This window comes from Rhinatrema bivittatum, chromosome 5 (assembly GCF_901001135.1).
Source record: "Rhinatrema bivittatum chromosome 5, aRhiBiv1.1, whole genome shotgun sequence".
Classification (NCBI taxonomy): Eukaryota; Metazoa; Chordata; class Amphibia; order Gymnophiona; family Rhinatrematidae; genus Rhinatrema; species Rhinatrema bivittatum.
Window position 1 is genome coordinate 371,845,670 of NC_042619.1, and position 14,349 is coordinate 371,860,018.

General features: G+C 43.7%; 1 protein-coding gene across 1 annotated transcript in view; it reads right to left on the minus strand.

Moving 5' to 3' along the window:
- AFF3 (AF4/FMR2 family member 3) overlaps positions 1–14,349 on the minus strand; it is an 862,899-nt gene that overhangs the window by 184,686 nt on the left and 663,864 nt on the right. Inside the window, exon 16 of the mRNA XM_029603314.1 lies at positions 1,194–2,240. Within this exon, the coding sequence (XP_029459174.1) occupies positions 1,194–2,240 (1,047 nt within the window). The remainder of the gene's footprint in view (positions 1–1,193; positions 2,241–14,349) is intronic.

Genomic DNA, 14,349 nt, shown 5'->3' on the forward strand with positions numbered 1-14,349 from the left:
TCTCTTTTACCCCATGAAAGGAGGTAGAGAGAAGCCAGTGAGTGGCTTTTAACTACACTTCCTCTGACTCTGCCCCCTTCCTCCCATACCCATTCCGCCTCCCTGCTTTTCTTATCTCCTCTATATTCTCATAGCTCTGGCCATGTTACAGCCTCCTTTCCTGAATGTACCTGCGGCACCTAAAGATACTGTAATATGTGAGATTTTGAGATCTCTATTACTTTAAAATATGGCCATAGTTATACATTAACTGTGGACATAGGAATTAAATTCTTCCATGCTGATCTGCTCCAAAGGGCAATTATTATAATGTTGCTATACAATACATGTAATCCTCATACAGTGATAATGCATATTTGCTTGGCTGGGCCTAGATGATATGTAGATTTAAACATCATGCTCTCTGTTTGAAATTATTTTTTTAGAACATGCTGTGAGAAACCTTTTACAAAGAGGGCCACATGCTGTGACATATAATTGAAGTTCTGTTTTCCACAGGAAACTGCTGAGGATCTGTAAGGACACAATCACAATGTCACCTGACAGTGCTGAAGATACTATGCACCACTATTGTATGTCTAGCAAAATGTGATCTACATATATCACAGCTGGATGTTTTTGATTTCCACTGTTCAAAACAAACCATTTTAAGTTGGGGGAGATAATTTTTTTTTTGAACTACTTGTCTCATGGCCCACTGCTTTATTTTTCCATGTACTAAAACCATTTCTTTCATTCTATAAATATCTTGATAGGAAGTCTTACAGGAACCCATTTGACTGGTGAGTTGGCAAACATCTGTTGGTACGAAGTAGTTATCCTCTAAATATTTTGATGGCACAGCAAGAAGCAAATTTTGACATCCACATTTATTTCACTGTTCTATTAATTTGATACTTTGTTGGTCTTGTCTTCAAATCAAAAGAAATCAAAGTGGATTAAATCAACAAGGCCAACTTGGCTCCATAGTTCAATTTTTCTAATCCTTTTCCAGCAATAATTTGAAAACAATATCCAAAATAAATTTAGTGACAAGAAAAGTGGTAAGATTTGTACAAATAGAAAGTCTGAACGAACTTGTTCTAATGCAGTCAAATAATTTTAAAATTGTAAGCCTCGAGAGGATGATGGAACAAGAATTGGCAGTGTAAAATAAGGAAAACATGTAACTGAACACAGTGTAGCTAGCTTACCTTGCGTTTCCTTCTACACTTTGGTAAAACCTTTTCCGTTGGTGGTTCTATTGCATAACTTTGGATTGGACTGCATGCTTCTTTCACGCCAGGGTTCATAGCTAAAGATGTCTCGGGTAGATGTTCCGGAATTCTAGACAAAAGAGCCAAATCGATTTTGACCCAGAGTGCCTTCACCTCATGAGAGTCCTTCAGAGGGGACAGGCGCTCATTTCTGCCAAAAGGAACTAATGTGTAAAGCTGTTCTTCCAGATCTTTGGCTGTATCGTTAGCAGTTCTGGCATTAACCGAGTTAATGGCACTACAGCTACTGGTTTGGCTGGTGTTGCTGTTCACACCCTCCTTTGACTTGTGATTACTGCCGGCTGAAGACACACTTGGTTTGACTAGAAGCAAATCCTCTTGTTCAGATTCTGTGCCTACGTCTGACGAAGGCACTGATGACAAAGACTCGGTCTCTATGAACTCCTTGGATTTGGGCACTGTCTTATCTGACCCCCTGGTATGTCTTTTTTCACAGGCAGAAACAGCTGGAAGAGATTCTTTTTTGTGCCCCGTTTTGTTGTTGCAGGCCGGTCTGGTTTTTGGTTGTTCGGAGATGTTATCTTCTACAACTTGATTCAAGACAATTTCATCAGATCCGTGGCAGTTCAAATGCTCACCACCAGAGGTCCTCTTTGTCCTTCTTGGCTGCTTTTTACAAGTTGTCTTTCTCTGAGAAGTGCTTTCTCCAGAAGCAGCAGCAGCAGCTACAAGAGCAGTAACAGCTGGAGATTTCTGCTTCCCTCCTTTATTTGCTGGGGTGTTATTAGCAGTCCTAACCCTCTGCTCCTCTTTGCTAGGGCTCTTGGTGTGCTTGTACCTGAGGCTAGTTTGGCAATCCTCAGGGATTTCCTCACATGCTTGTCTTTCATCCTTTAACTGGCCGTAAAACTGTATTTTCTCCAGCTCATGGTTGTCATTTTGCTTGAGAATAGGGTTTTTGTGAGGATTAACTTTGTTCAGCCATTTGTCCAGCTGCCATTTGTTTGAGGATGGCTGTTCAGGCTATAAAGCAAACAATAAGCATTAAGGTTCCAGCTGTGAGATCATTTTAATTATTTAAGTAAATACAATTTAAGTCTATAATTAAAGCTATCTGGAACTTTTTAAAAGCAGGTCTGGTGAACAACTTGCCAGACCTAGAAAAAAATCTGAAGATCTGTCAAATGGTTTATAAAGAAATCTGAAGTGAGTTATAAAACATTCACATTAGAGTTAATTTTCAATAAGTTACTCATGCAAAAATTAGCATATATGTAATTTCCCTATCCCTAGAGGGTGTGCACTAAGTTTGTACTTGAGACAGTGGAGGGTGAATGACTTGCCCAAGGTCATATCTGTATGTAGTCTGTACTCGCATAATTGCTGTTTTATAAATATCAAAAGCACGTGCACACTTTAGGTTTCACCCACACATATATATGCATGTAAAAAAGGGGTGACTAGGAACATTCCGAGGTGGGCCAGCAGTAAGGTGCATACATTGCTATTTCAGAAGAAACTTACATGTGTACATCTGGCAGCTTACTCTTGTAATTTTATACCTGCTAATTATATTACATAAATAAATATGCATGGGATAAAAAATGCTATCGTAGATCTCCGCGTGGCCATATGCACACGTATATATGGCCGCACGGAGTTGTTTGAAAGTTAACCACTTTGGATTTTTCAAAAATTCACTTCTAATTTTGTCAAATTGTCGGGTTCACTTTAGATTTTTTTGAAAATCCAAGTAATTGGTTTTTTTTTAAAATGTTCCTCAATCCATGGATTACAAATTGATGGATTTTGCAGGTGGATCTGGGGAAAGTTGGAAACTTCTGTCAAACATGAAATGGTAAGAAATTTGCCTGGTCCAGGTTTGACTTTTGAATTGCTCACATTTCTCTGTTCTATAGAGGAGATGGTCTGGGGAAGGGTTTCACTAATTGATGCAAACTATTCTTTGAGGGATCATTTTGGAAAATGATTTTAGGGCAGTGCATCAGTAACAGCAAAATGCAATAATTAAATTTGAACAACTAAGAGCTACGTCAAAAAGAAAGATAGATACAAAGAAGTTTAATATTGATGTCTTGTTTCATTGTTTGGGTTTGCCCAGTGTTCAGTTTCCCACTGTATTTCTTTCTGGCATTTTCACTTGTGTTTCACATTTTTTCCTATAATGCCATGTTTTCTCTACTTTTCTGTGAAACAGTGCATATACTTTTAGCTGCTTGTGGAGGGAGGGGCAATTTTCAGGCATCCAATTTACCAGGATAAATCACTATTGAAAATTGCCCTCTGTGAGGGTTCATTTTTAAAGTTGTTCATTTTTAAAGTTGTTCACATACATACAGCCCAGTTTTATGCTCGTAAATGGCTCTTAGAAAATAGACCGGAGCTCTGTGTGCATAAGAGTACGCCCGTAATCTGGTTGATACGTGCACATTTACGTGAACTGCAGAGAGGCATTCTGGGAAGGCATGGAGGGGCAGGGTTTGGGTGGAGTTGGAACTTACACACATGCTTTTTGATTTTAAAACGTATGAGCATGAGTTAACTCTCATGTTATGCCTTCAATGAGCAGGTACAATTTTATGCAAGTTAATCTATGTCTGCACCAATTACCCATGCATTAAATGCTAGCTGAAGTTACATGCAAACTTTAGTCCTACTCACAAAGTTATGAAATTATCCTCCCGACGTCCATGCATCCCAATTTTCTTTTGGATTTCTGTCCCTTAATTCATTTTTCTCTCTTTTTCTCAGCTTTGTATCTCACATCTCTCAGTTCTTTGCTTTTCTCCAAATTTATGTACAAAGTGTATATTTATTTAAGCTTGCATGCCACTTATTGTATCAAAAAATACTCTCCAAGTGGAGTACTGAGAAACAAATACAGTAGCAACATAAATAAACAAAGCAAAAACATCAGTCTAAAAACAAATGTAACCCCCATCAACTGGGCACATAAAATATTGAGAGGATCTGTCCCCATATGATGAGGGTCAGTGTCTCTACTTTTTTTTGTGGGTTCAATAATCTGGGTCATGCAGATGGTGAGAGAGACCCTTTTAGAGGCAGTGGGGCAGAATACTTATTCTTGGCTTACACAGGGACAGAATTGCCTATTCTCCTCCTCATGAACCTGGTCCTCCCTATTATCATACCTGGGAAATTTTGATTTCTGATCAACCTGAGATTTCTGTGGATTAGTGTGGAGTAGGGGGCAGGGGAGAGCAGGGGAACTTTCTCCTTCCTCTCTCTCACACAAGTTCTTTCATGCTCATACATGTGCTCACATACACATAGATGCTCTCATACATGCTCACATACACATGCTCTCACACTTGTTCATTCACACAATGTACAAGATCAGCATGAAGGAAGTGCTAGCTTCACAAATTTTGAATACCATAGGGCTGACACAGGAGAATGAGCAGCAAATGAATGGGCTCCCTCTTGCTCCCGGTCGGATCATGCACGGACCTCTTCTTGCCTTGTCCACCAGTGGGATGAGGTCCACTGGCGGCACTCAAGGCCTGCTTGTTGCTCTGGAGGTGGACCCTTGGCCTGGTGCAGGATTGGTATGGCCCTCTGGTCGGACCCAGAGAGCGCCTGCTACCAGGAGGCGGAGCATAGGAGGAGACAGAGGCTAGCTAGAGCTTCGCCAATAGCAACCCAGGGTTTCTGCAGGTTGAGCCCTTGGGTACCCAGGCCGCCTGGTCTTAGGTGGGCCTCACAGGATCTCCTTGAGAGAAAGTTCAGCTCACTGGGTCTGACCAGGGAGCCTACCAATCCTGCAATAGGCCAAGGGTCCACCTCCCAGTGCAACATGTTGCCAAGGCCATGGACTCGGTGGAGTCTCCCGCCTCACGGACCTTTCGGGGTCTGGCCGCAACTATCCAAGAGCAATGACGAGCCAAATAGACTAGCATCTTCTGTGGAGGAACTCTGCTCTCAAATGCAGGATGCAGTAATGGCCAATCCTGTAGGTATAAATCCTACCCTGCTACAGAGAGCATCACTGGTGCTGCCAGCTCCTCCTCATTTTTATGGGGATCCACGCCTCTGCCGAGGCTTCCTCAACCAGCGCTTCATGCAATTTGCCCTTCAGCTGTCTTTCTTCCTGAAGGAATCAACAAAAAATATTTTCATCCTCTCTCACCTATGGGGAAGGCGCTAGCATGGGCTTCTCCACTTTGGGTGCATTCTGACCCCATCCTCACGCAACTGTCCCAGTTCATCACCGCCTTCAAGCGGACCTTTGAAGATCCTGGTCGTCAGTCGGTTGCAGGTCATCACCTTCTCCACCTCCGTCAAGGCTCAAGATCCCTCTCCGAGTTTATGGTGTATTTCCGGACACTAGCCATGGAACTGGGATGGCAAGAGGCTTGCCTCTGGGCACTCTATCTAGAAGGTCTACCTCCCGCTCTCAAAGATGAGCTCGCTGTCCGTGAGATTCCTATGTCTCTAGAGGACCTGATTTTCCTTGCTGGGAAAATTGACCATCGCCTCTGTCAACAGCACCATGAAGTGAAGGCATCCCACCTCCTGCTCAACGCCCAGCACTCGCCCTAAGCCCTCAGTTGAAGGCTCTACCGGCACCACTTCTTCCCACCGAGGAACCCATGCAAGTCAACCATGGGCGGTTGTCTTCCGAAGAGCGTCTTCAGTGCAAGAAGCAGGGCCTCTGTCTTTACTACGGTGCTTCTGGACACTTGGGGCAGTCCTGTCCGGTCCGTCTGGAAAACTTCAAGGCCTAAGCCCGGTTGGGGTCCCGAGCTTGAGCGCTACTGTCACCGGCCCTCAACTATTACTTACAGTTTCCCTTTCCATAGAGTCCTGTTCCTTCACCACCACTGCTCTTGTTGACACCGGAGCAAGTGGCAGCTTCATCATGGACGACATCATTAACCTCTTGAAAATCCCCATACAACTCCTAGAGGTGCCTCTCCGCATCGCATCTATCCAAGGGGAACATCTCCCTGGACACATCACACGGTGGCCTTCCGCCTCACCGTGGGAACCCTCCATGAGGAAGAAATATCCTTGTACGTCTTGAAACACTCCACACACCCAATCATAGTGGGCCTTCCTTGGCTTCAAACACATGGACCCCAATTTGACTGGCAATCCCTCCAGCTGGTTCAGTGGGGCCCGCAATGCCAGAAACACTGCTTGAAGCAAGTATCCCCAGCAGTGACCGTCCTGAAGACTACAACCCTTACCAGCCTCCTGGCTCGGTACTCTGACGTCGAGGATGTTTTTTCGAAACAAAAAGCAGACACACTACCTCCACTTCGCAAGTATAATTATCCTATCGAACTTCTACCTGGCACTACACCTTCCAAAGGTAGAACCTATCGACTCTCGCTTCTAGAGACCCAGGCAATGTCCGACTACATCAAAAAGAATCTTGAGAAAGGGTTTATTAGACCATCTGACTCACCGGCAGGAGTAGTCTTCTTCATCAAGAAGAAGGATGGAGGACTTCGTCCCTGTATCAACTACCGAGGGCTGAACGCCATCACCCGCAAGGATCGTTACCCATTACCCCTCATCAGCGAATTGCTTGACTGCCTGCAAGGGGTTCAGATCTTCACGATACTCGATCTACGAGGAGCGTACAACCTCGTATGCATCCAGCCCGAGGACATATGGAAGACCGCATCCAACACCAGAGATGGCTACTACGAGTACATAGTGATGCCTTTTGGCCTTTGCAATGCCCCTGCGGTGTTCCAATGCCTGATGAATGAAATCCTCCGAGACCTATTTTATTCATTCGTTGTAGTGCACCTAGATTTTATTTATTTATTTAAAATCTTTTCTATACCGTCATTAAGCGGGTGCCATCACAACGGTTCACAATAGGGCACAAAAACTATATGTTAAATACAATATCTGGAATTCTAACTCTTAAACAAGTGCCATTAAGTTACTGTAACATAATTTCATAAATATTATTTGGTGGGTGTTATAAGTCATGTCCAGTTTCCTCTTACTCAGCTATAAGATATCGTACTACTTTACTTTGGTTCTTTGTTGTTAAAAAAATAAAAGGAATAGTTTAGGATATAGAAATGAGAAGCACACACTTAAAGAAACAAGGTGTGTGAATGGGAGTTTGACTGACCGCAACCAACATTTCCCTGGTTTCTGCTCTCAATTCGCTTTGTGGTATGCTTGCTTAAATAGCCATGTCTTTAAACCTTTTTTGAAGGTTTTGATGTTACTTTGCAGTCTGATTTCTAACGGCATATTGTTCCATATTGTGGGTCCTGCTAGGGATAGGGCCCTATCCCTTACCTGGGTTAGTCTGGCCGTCTTGACCGAGGGAATAGTTAGTAGTGCTTTGTTTGCTGCCCTCAGATTTCTGTGGGGTGGGGGGTGGGGGGGGTGTACCCGGAGGGCTGTGTTCAGCCACTCTGCTTTTTCGTCATGTATTAATTTATGTATGTGCATAAAGTTTTGAATTGTATTCTTTGTTCAACGGGTAACCAGTGTAGTTCTATTAAGGTTTCGGTGATATGGTCTCTTTTACTTTTTCCCGTTAAAACTCTTGCTGCTGTGTTTTGTAGTATCTGTAGTGGTCTTATTGTGGTGTATGGTAGGCCCAGTAGTAGGGTGTTACAGTAATCAGTACTGGCAAAAATTAAGGCTTGTAAGACTGAGCGGAAGTTGGTGGGCATTAGTAGTAGTTTTAGTCTTCTCAGATTCATATGTTTGGCGTATCCTTCTCTTAAATTTTGAGATACATGTTGTTTCATACTTAATTCTGAATCGATTATCACTCCCAGGTTTTGTACTTTCTCTGCTAGTTGTATTTTTTGGTTGTTTTTAAGTATAATTGGGTTCTGAATGATCGTTAAGTTTTTTCGTTCTAGATGTAAGAATTCGGTTTTCTCTATGTTGATCACTAGTTCCATTTGGTTTAGAAGTTGTTTTATTATATCTAAGTACATGTTGGCTAAGTTTAATGTTTTCTCAATTGTGTCGTCGATTGGGAGTATTAACTGAATGTCATCTGCGTAGATATAGTGTGAGATTCCTAAGCCTGCTAGCAGGTGACATAAAGGTAGCATATATATGTTGAACAGTGTGGCAGATAGGGCAGATCCCTGTGGAACTCCTGTTAGAAGGTTTATTTTCTCTGACATAACTTATTTGATTTGTACTTGGAAGTATCTTTTATTTAGATAAAATTTGAACCACTTGATTGACATTTTGCTTAGTCCTATTTCTTCTAATCTATTTATCAATATGTTATGGTTTACTGTGTTGAATGCCACTGATAGGTCAAGCATTACTAAGATGTATTGTTTACCGCTGTCAAACCCTCTCATGATATTGTCCGTTAGTGCAAGTAGTAGTGTTTCCGTGCTGAAGTTTTTGCGGAAGCCATGTTGTGAAGGGTACAGTATATTATTGCTCTCTAAGTGTTCTGCTAGTTGTTTTTGTATGTTTTTTTTCTATTAATTTTGAAATTAAGGGCAGGTTTGATACTGGTCTATAATTGCTCAGGATTAGATGGTCGCTGGAACAGAAGGACGCTGGAACAGAAGGACACTGGAACAGTCCCATCGATCCCATGTCAGAACTGTTCTTCAATGCTTCAGAGAGAATCACCTTTACGCGAAACTAGAGAAATGCATCTTTGAGCAAAATCATCTACTCTTCCTGGGATATATCATTTCTAATCAAGGATTTACAATGGACCCTGAAAAGCTTCAAGGAATTCGTGATTGGCCCCAGCCAGTAGGCCTCCGTGATGACCAAGAAAAGAATCAATCTCCGGGTATGGAGTCCCAAGGCTCAAGCTGCATTCCATGCATTAAAGGAAGCCTTTTGTTCTGGTTCCTGTTTGCGACACCCTGACCTGAACCACTCATTTGTCGTTGAGATCGATGCTTCTGCCATTGGAGCTGGGACGGTGTTAAGTCAGTACTCCTGCAAAGATATATTGGTATCGTGCTCTTTCTATTCTCATAAATTTTCACCTGCAGAGCAAAATTACACCATTGGAGACCGTGAACTCCTAGCCGTCAAGCTAGCACTTCAGGAGTGGCGTCCATGGCTAGAAGGTGCCCAATAAAAATTTACTATATTCACAGATCAGAAGAATCTGGAGCACCTAAAAGAGGTGCAACTATTAAATCCTAGACAAGCCCGCTGGGCACTATTGTTCGAGCGATTCAATTTCGAGCTGCGCTACCGGCCAGCCTCAAAAAACCTCCGCGCAGATGCACTCTTGCGCTTCCTCGAGCCCGAGAACATTCCAGACACCCCAAGACACATTAGTGATCTGGCCTGTGTATCCCTTGCGGTTACCACCATAGTAGCTGCTAGAAAGACGGTCATTCCACGCCGACTACATGAACGTGTACTCCGCTGGACTGACTCAAAGCTAGCTGGATGTCCTGGTCGAGCCAGAACCCTGGAAATGTTAAGACGCTTCTACTGGTGGCCCAGGATGGTAACAGATTCCCGCAATTACGTTGACTCATGTCCTGTATGTGCACAACAGAAGCCACCTAGGGGTCGGCCATGGGGACTTCTCCAACCACTTCCAGCACCCAGCGAACTCTGGTCCAGCATCTCAACCAATTTTATCACCAACCTGCCTCCATCCCAAGAAAACACCGTCATCTGGGTCAACATCAACCGCTTCTCTAAAATGGAACACTTTATTCCTCTGCGGAGCCTCCCATCGGCTCCCGAACTTGCCAAACTGTTCCTGAGGCATATCTTCTGTCTTCATAGCTTGCCCAAGGAGATAGTATCAGACCGGGGCCCATAGTTCGCCACAAAATACTGGCGATCCTTATGCCAGAAATTTGATATTAATCTAAGTTTCACCTCAGCCTACCATCCTCAGGCTAACAGCCAAGCTGAAAGAATTAATCGTACCCTGAAAACCTTCCTAAGGTCCTATGTAAATGACCAACAGGACAATTGGGCTGACTTACTACCTTGGGCCGAGTCATCACACAACACGCAGATTGCTGCCTCCACGGATGTCTCCCCATTTTCAGTAGTGTTTGGAGCGACAACTACGACTACTCTTGCCTGTACCATTTTCCGTGCCTTCACCAGCAGCACAGTTCACCACCCAGACTATCCATAATGTTTGGAACCAAGTGAAGGAGTGTCTGACCCAAGCTGCTGAACGCTCTAAGAAAGTCACTGATGCACACCGGCGGTCAGCCCCACTCTTCAGACCTGGTCAAAAGGTGTGGTTGAGTACAAAGCACATCAGACTGAGACTTCCTTCCCATCATCTGGCACCAAAATGCATTGGGCCATTCCCAATCCTCCGCCGTGTTGGAGTGGTAACTTACCAACTCCAGTTGCTGCGCTCCATGGGAATTCATAATACCTTCCATGTTTTCCTACTAAAGCCTCTCATTCTCTTGTGGCTGTCCCGCAGAGATCCTCCTACTCCATAGGTCGCCACAGAACCTGACAACACCCTCCAGGTAAGAGAGGTCTTCGACATATGTCAGCGTCGAGGCCGCTGGGAATATCTTCTTGCCTGGAAAGGGTATGGGGCTGAAGAGAACTCCTGGGAGCCCTCGCAGAACATCCTTGACAAACACCAGCTAAAGGCCTTCCATAGATTGCACCCTGACAAGCCTAGAAGGGGGGGTACTGTTGCGCGTCCCGTCCACGCTCGGCCCGCACCCGGGCCTGCTCACTTCATTAACTCCTCTACGGGTCCCGGGTCGTCCTCCCCAGCTGCAGCAGCAAGTAAAACCAGGCCTCGGCGTCCTGTGGCAGTGGTCGCCGGGCCTTCCAACTCCAGCCAGGCCTCATGGCGGGGCTCGGCGTCTTCCGTGGCGTCGGCTCTGCCCCTAGGCGTGCACACCCGGTCTCTTAAAGGGCCAGGGGTGGGTCCCAGCTCCATGGCGCGCCCTGATTGAACGCTGTATAAGAGGAAGTCCCTGCTATCACTTCCTTGCCTTGGCAATCGGATTGATCACGCTGTGATTTCTAGTTTGCCTCTGCGTTTCCAGTCTTTGTTCCAGTCTCGTTTCAGCCTTGTTCCAGTTTCCTTCCAGTCCTGTTCCAGTCTCATTCCAGTCCTGTTCCAGTGTCCTTCTGTTCCAGCGTCCTTCTGTTCCAGCGCCCTTCGGTTCCAGCATCCTCCTGTTCCTTCGTTTCCCCAGGTAGTACCTTTTGGACTGTCTTCTCAGTACTGACCTTTGCCTGTTCCTGACTACATTGCTCGCTGCCTGGATTTGACCTCTGCCTGATTACTGACCATGTCTGTATGCTGCCTGGAACTGACCTCTGCCTGACCCCTGACCACGTCTGATTGTTGCCGGGAACCTGACCCCTGCTTTGGCTGACCACATTACCTTGACTCTGGCCTTGATCCTAGCCAGATCTTCAGAGACTCTCTCCTGGCCTTCTCTGGCACCCCGGACTTCTAGTCTGAACATCGATCACGCACCCTTGATCGTGGTGGGCAGACCTCTGAACTTTCTCTCAAGGAGATCCTGTGAGGCCCACCTAAGACCAAGTGTCCCAGGTAACCAAGGGTTCAACCTGAGGGAACCCTGGGTTGCTAGTGGCGAAGCTCCAGCTAGCCTCTGTCTCCTCTTGTTCTCCGCATCCTGGTGGCAGGCGCTCTCTGGGTCCGACCAGGGAGCCTACCAATCCTGCACCAGGCTGAGGGTCCACCTCCTGGCGCAACAGACAAAAGGTGATATTCTTAATCACAGCCAAAATCTATATGTTCAGGTTCAAATTTGATTCCACAATAATGTCTAATATTTCAATTTGATCAGAACACGACAGAACAGTGCCATCCAGCCTGATCACCAGAATACGCTTATTAACAGTACTTTTCCTTAGCCATAAAATTTATATTTCTGGGGATATCATTTGAGTTTAACAGACTTCATCCATTTTGTGGCAGTCAGAGGCCCTGCAGTGGTCTCACCCCTCGCAAGGGTTTCCTTGGTAACAGGAAGCCCATGCAAGAGGAGAGGGCGGGATTGCCACAGGGCCTGTGAGCCTGTGCTCATTGGCCTCTTGCTGTTTTTCTTGTTGTTGCCATCACATGAAGACATCTATTTATTTATTTATATTCATTTATTTAAAAAGATTTGTTGACTGCTGCCTCCAAGGTTCAGGTCGGTTTATAATAAAATAAACATAATAAAATATTCTTTATAGTACATCATCCACTTATAAAATAAATTAAAGTAAAAATCATTAGATAAAAAGATATAAACAGGGTAGTTAGAAGCTACAGACATACATAATGTAACAGGCCAAGTTGATGGACAACATAGTCAAACAGAAGTAAAATTATAAAAGATCTTTGAAAGCTTGTTTAAATAGATAGTGCTTTATGGCTTTCTTAAATTCTTTTTTTGTCGCTTAGAATTCTGATGGAATTGGGTATGAAGTTCCATATGATGGGGCCGGCAATGGGAAAAGCCTTTTCTCTTGTTATGTTAAGTCTTGTGGCTTTAAGGGAAGGGACTTGAAGAAGAAGTTGGGTTTGAAATAGGAGGATTCATGAGGGAGTGAAAAGATGAAGAATTGCAGATAGCCATGAAGTGTTGTTGTTGTGAATGAGATTGTATAGAATAATTAAGATTTTGTATTGGATCCTCCAGGAAACTGGTAACATATGTACATTTAACAATATAGGGGAAATATGATCATGTAGTTTGGTGTTAGTCAGAAGGCGTGCTAATTGAAGAGGTTTAGTTGAGGATGATGGTAAGCCAAGATATAGAGAGTTGCAGTAGTTGAGGCCAGTTAGGATTAGAGACTGCAGTATAGTTCAAAAAGGTTCAAATAGAGGCTTAAAATGTCTAAGGAGACGCAGTTTATAAAATGAAGATTTGACTACGGATTTAATATGAGCTTTCATGTCAAGCTTAGAATCAAGGAGAATGCCAAGGTAGCAGGCAGTGAAGGAAATCTTGATGGGTGTATTGTTGATGGAGATAGAGCTAGGGATGTCAAACAGAGGGCTACTAAATATCATGATTTCAGTTTTGGAGAAATTTAAGGAGAGTTGTTATGGAGTAACCAGGACTTTACAGAAGATAAGCATAAGGTCGTGAACTGTAGGGTGGATTGCCAGGAATGCCAAGTAGGGAAATAGAATTGATTGTCATTGGCTTAAATGCAATACGAAACTCCTAAAGTGGATAGAAGCTGGCAGATAGGGGTAAGATAGATGCTAAATAGAGGAATGGAAAGAGCCAAACCTTGAGGTACACCAGTGTGGAGAGAAAACCGAGAGGAAAAAGCAGAGTTTAAATGTATTTGCTGGAAGCGATTTTCTAACTAGGATGTAAACCATGACATAACAAAGCCAAAGAGGCCAATGTTTTTAAGGCGAGAAAGTAGGATTTTGTGATTGACAGTGTCAAATGTGCAGATAAATCAAGGAAGATAGACACATAGAAAGTCCCGGAGTCAAAAACTCAATGAATTGTGTTAGTGCTTCATAAGAGGAGGGTTTCAGTACTATGGTGGCGGCAAAATCCAAATTGGTATTGATCAAGCAAAGAGTGTTTTTCAAGGTGGCTTGTAAGCTGCTTCAATACTACTGATTCAATGATTTTTGAGAGGAAAGAAAGAAAGGAGATGGGCCGATATTTGTTATAATCAGTTGAGGAGTTAGATGGATTCTTTAAAGTGGGAGTGACAGCGGCGATTTTCAGGGAATCTGGCATGGTACCAGTTGCTAGTGATAAGTTGACAATTTAGGCGATGAGTAAAACAATGTCATCTTTGACAAGTTTGTGTAGAACAGTTGAGCAGGGGATAAAAGCACAAGATGAGGGTTTCATTTTAGATATGATGTTAGAAATTTCAGTACTGGCGACAAAGTCAAAAGTGTCCTGGAGAAACTGGGGTTAGTGTGAGGAACAGGTATGGTAGCTGCTGGGTATGAGTCAGTTAGGATCTGAATTTTATGCTGAAAGTGATTTCCAAAGGAGTCACATAATTCTTGTGGTTAGACAGCTTCGAGGTAATTACATTTGGTGGAAGGTCGAAAGGTGATGGATTTGACAGTGTTAAATAGGATTTTAGGGTTGTTGTTGGCAGCCTCAATACGTTTGGAATAAAATGTATTTTTTTCTTTTTTTTT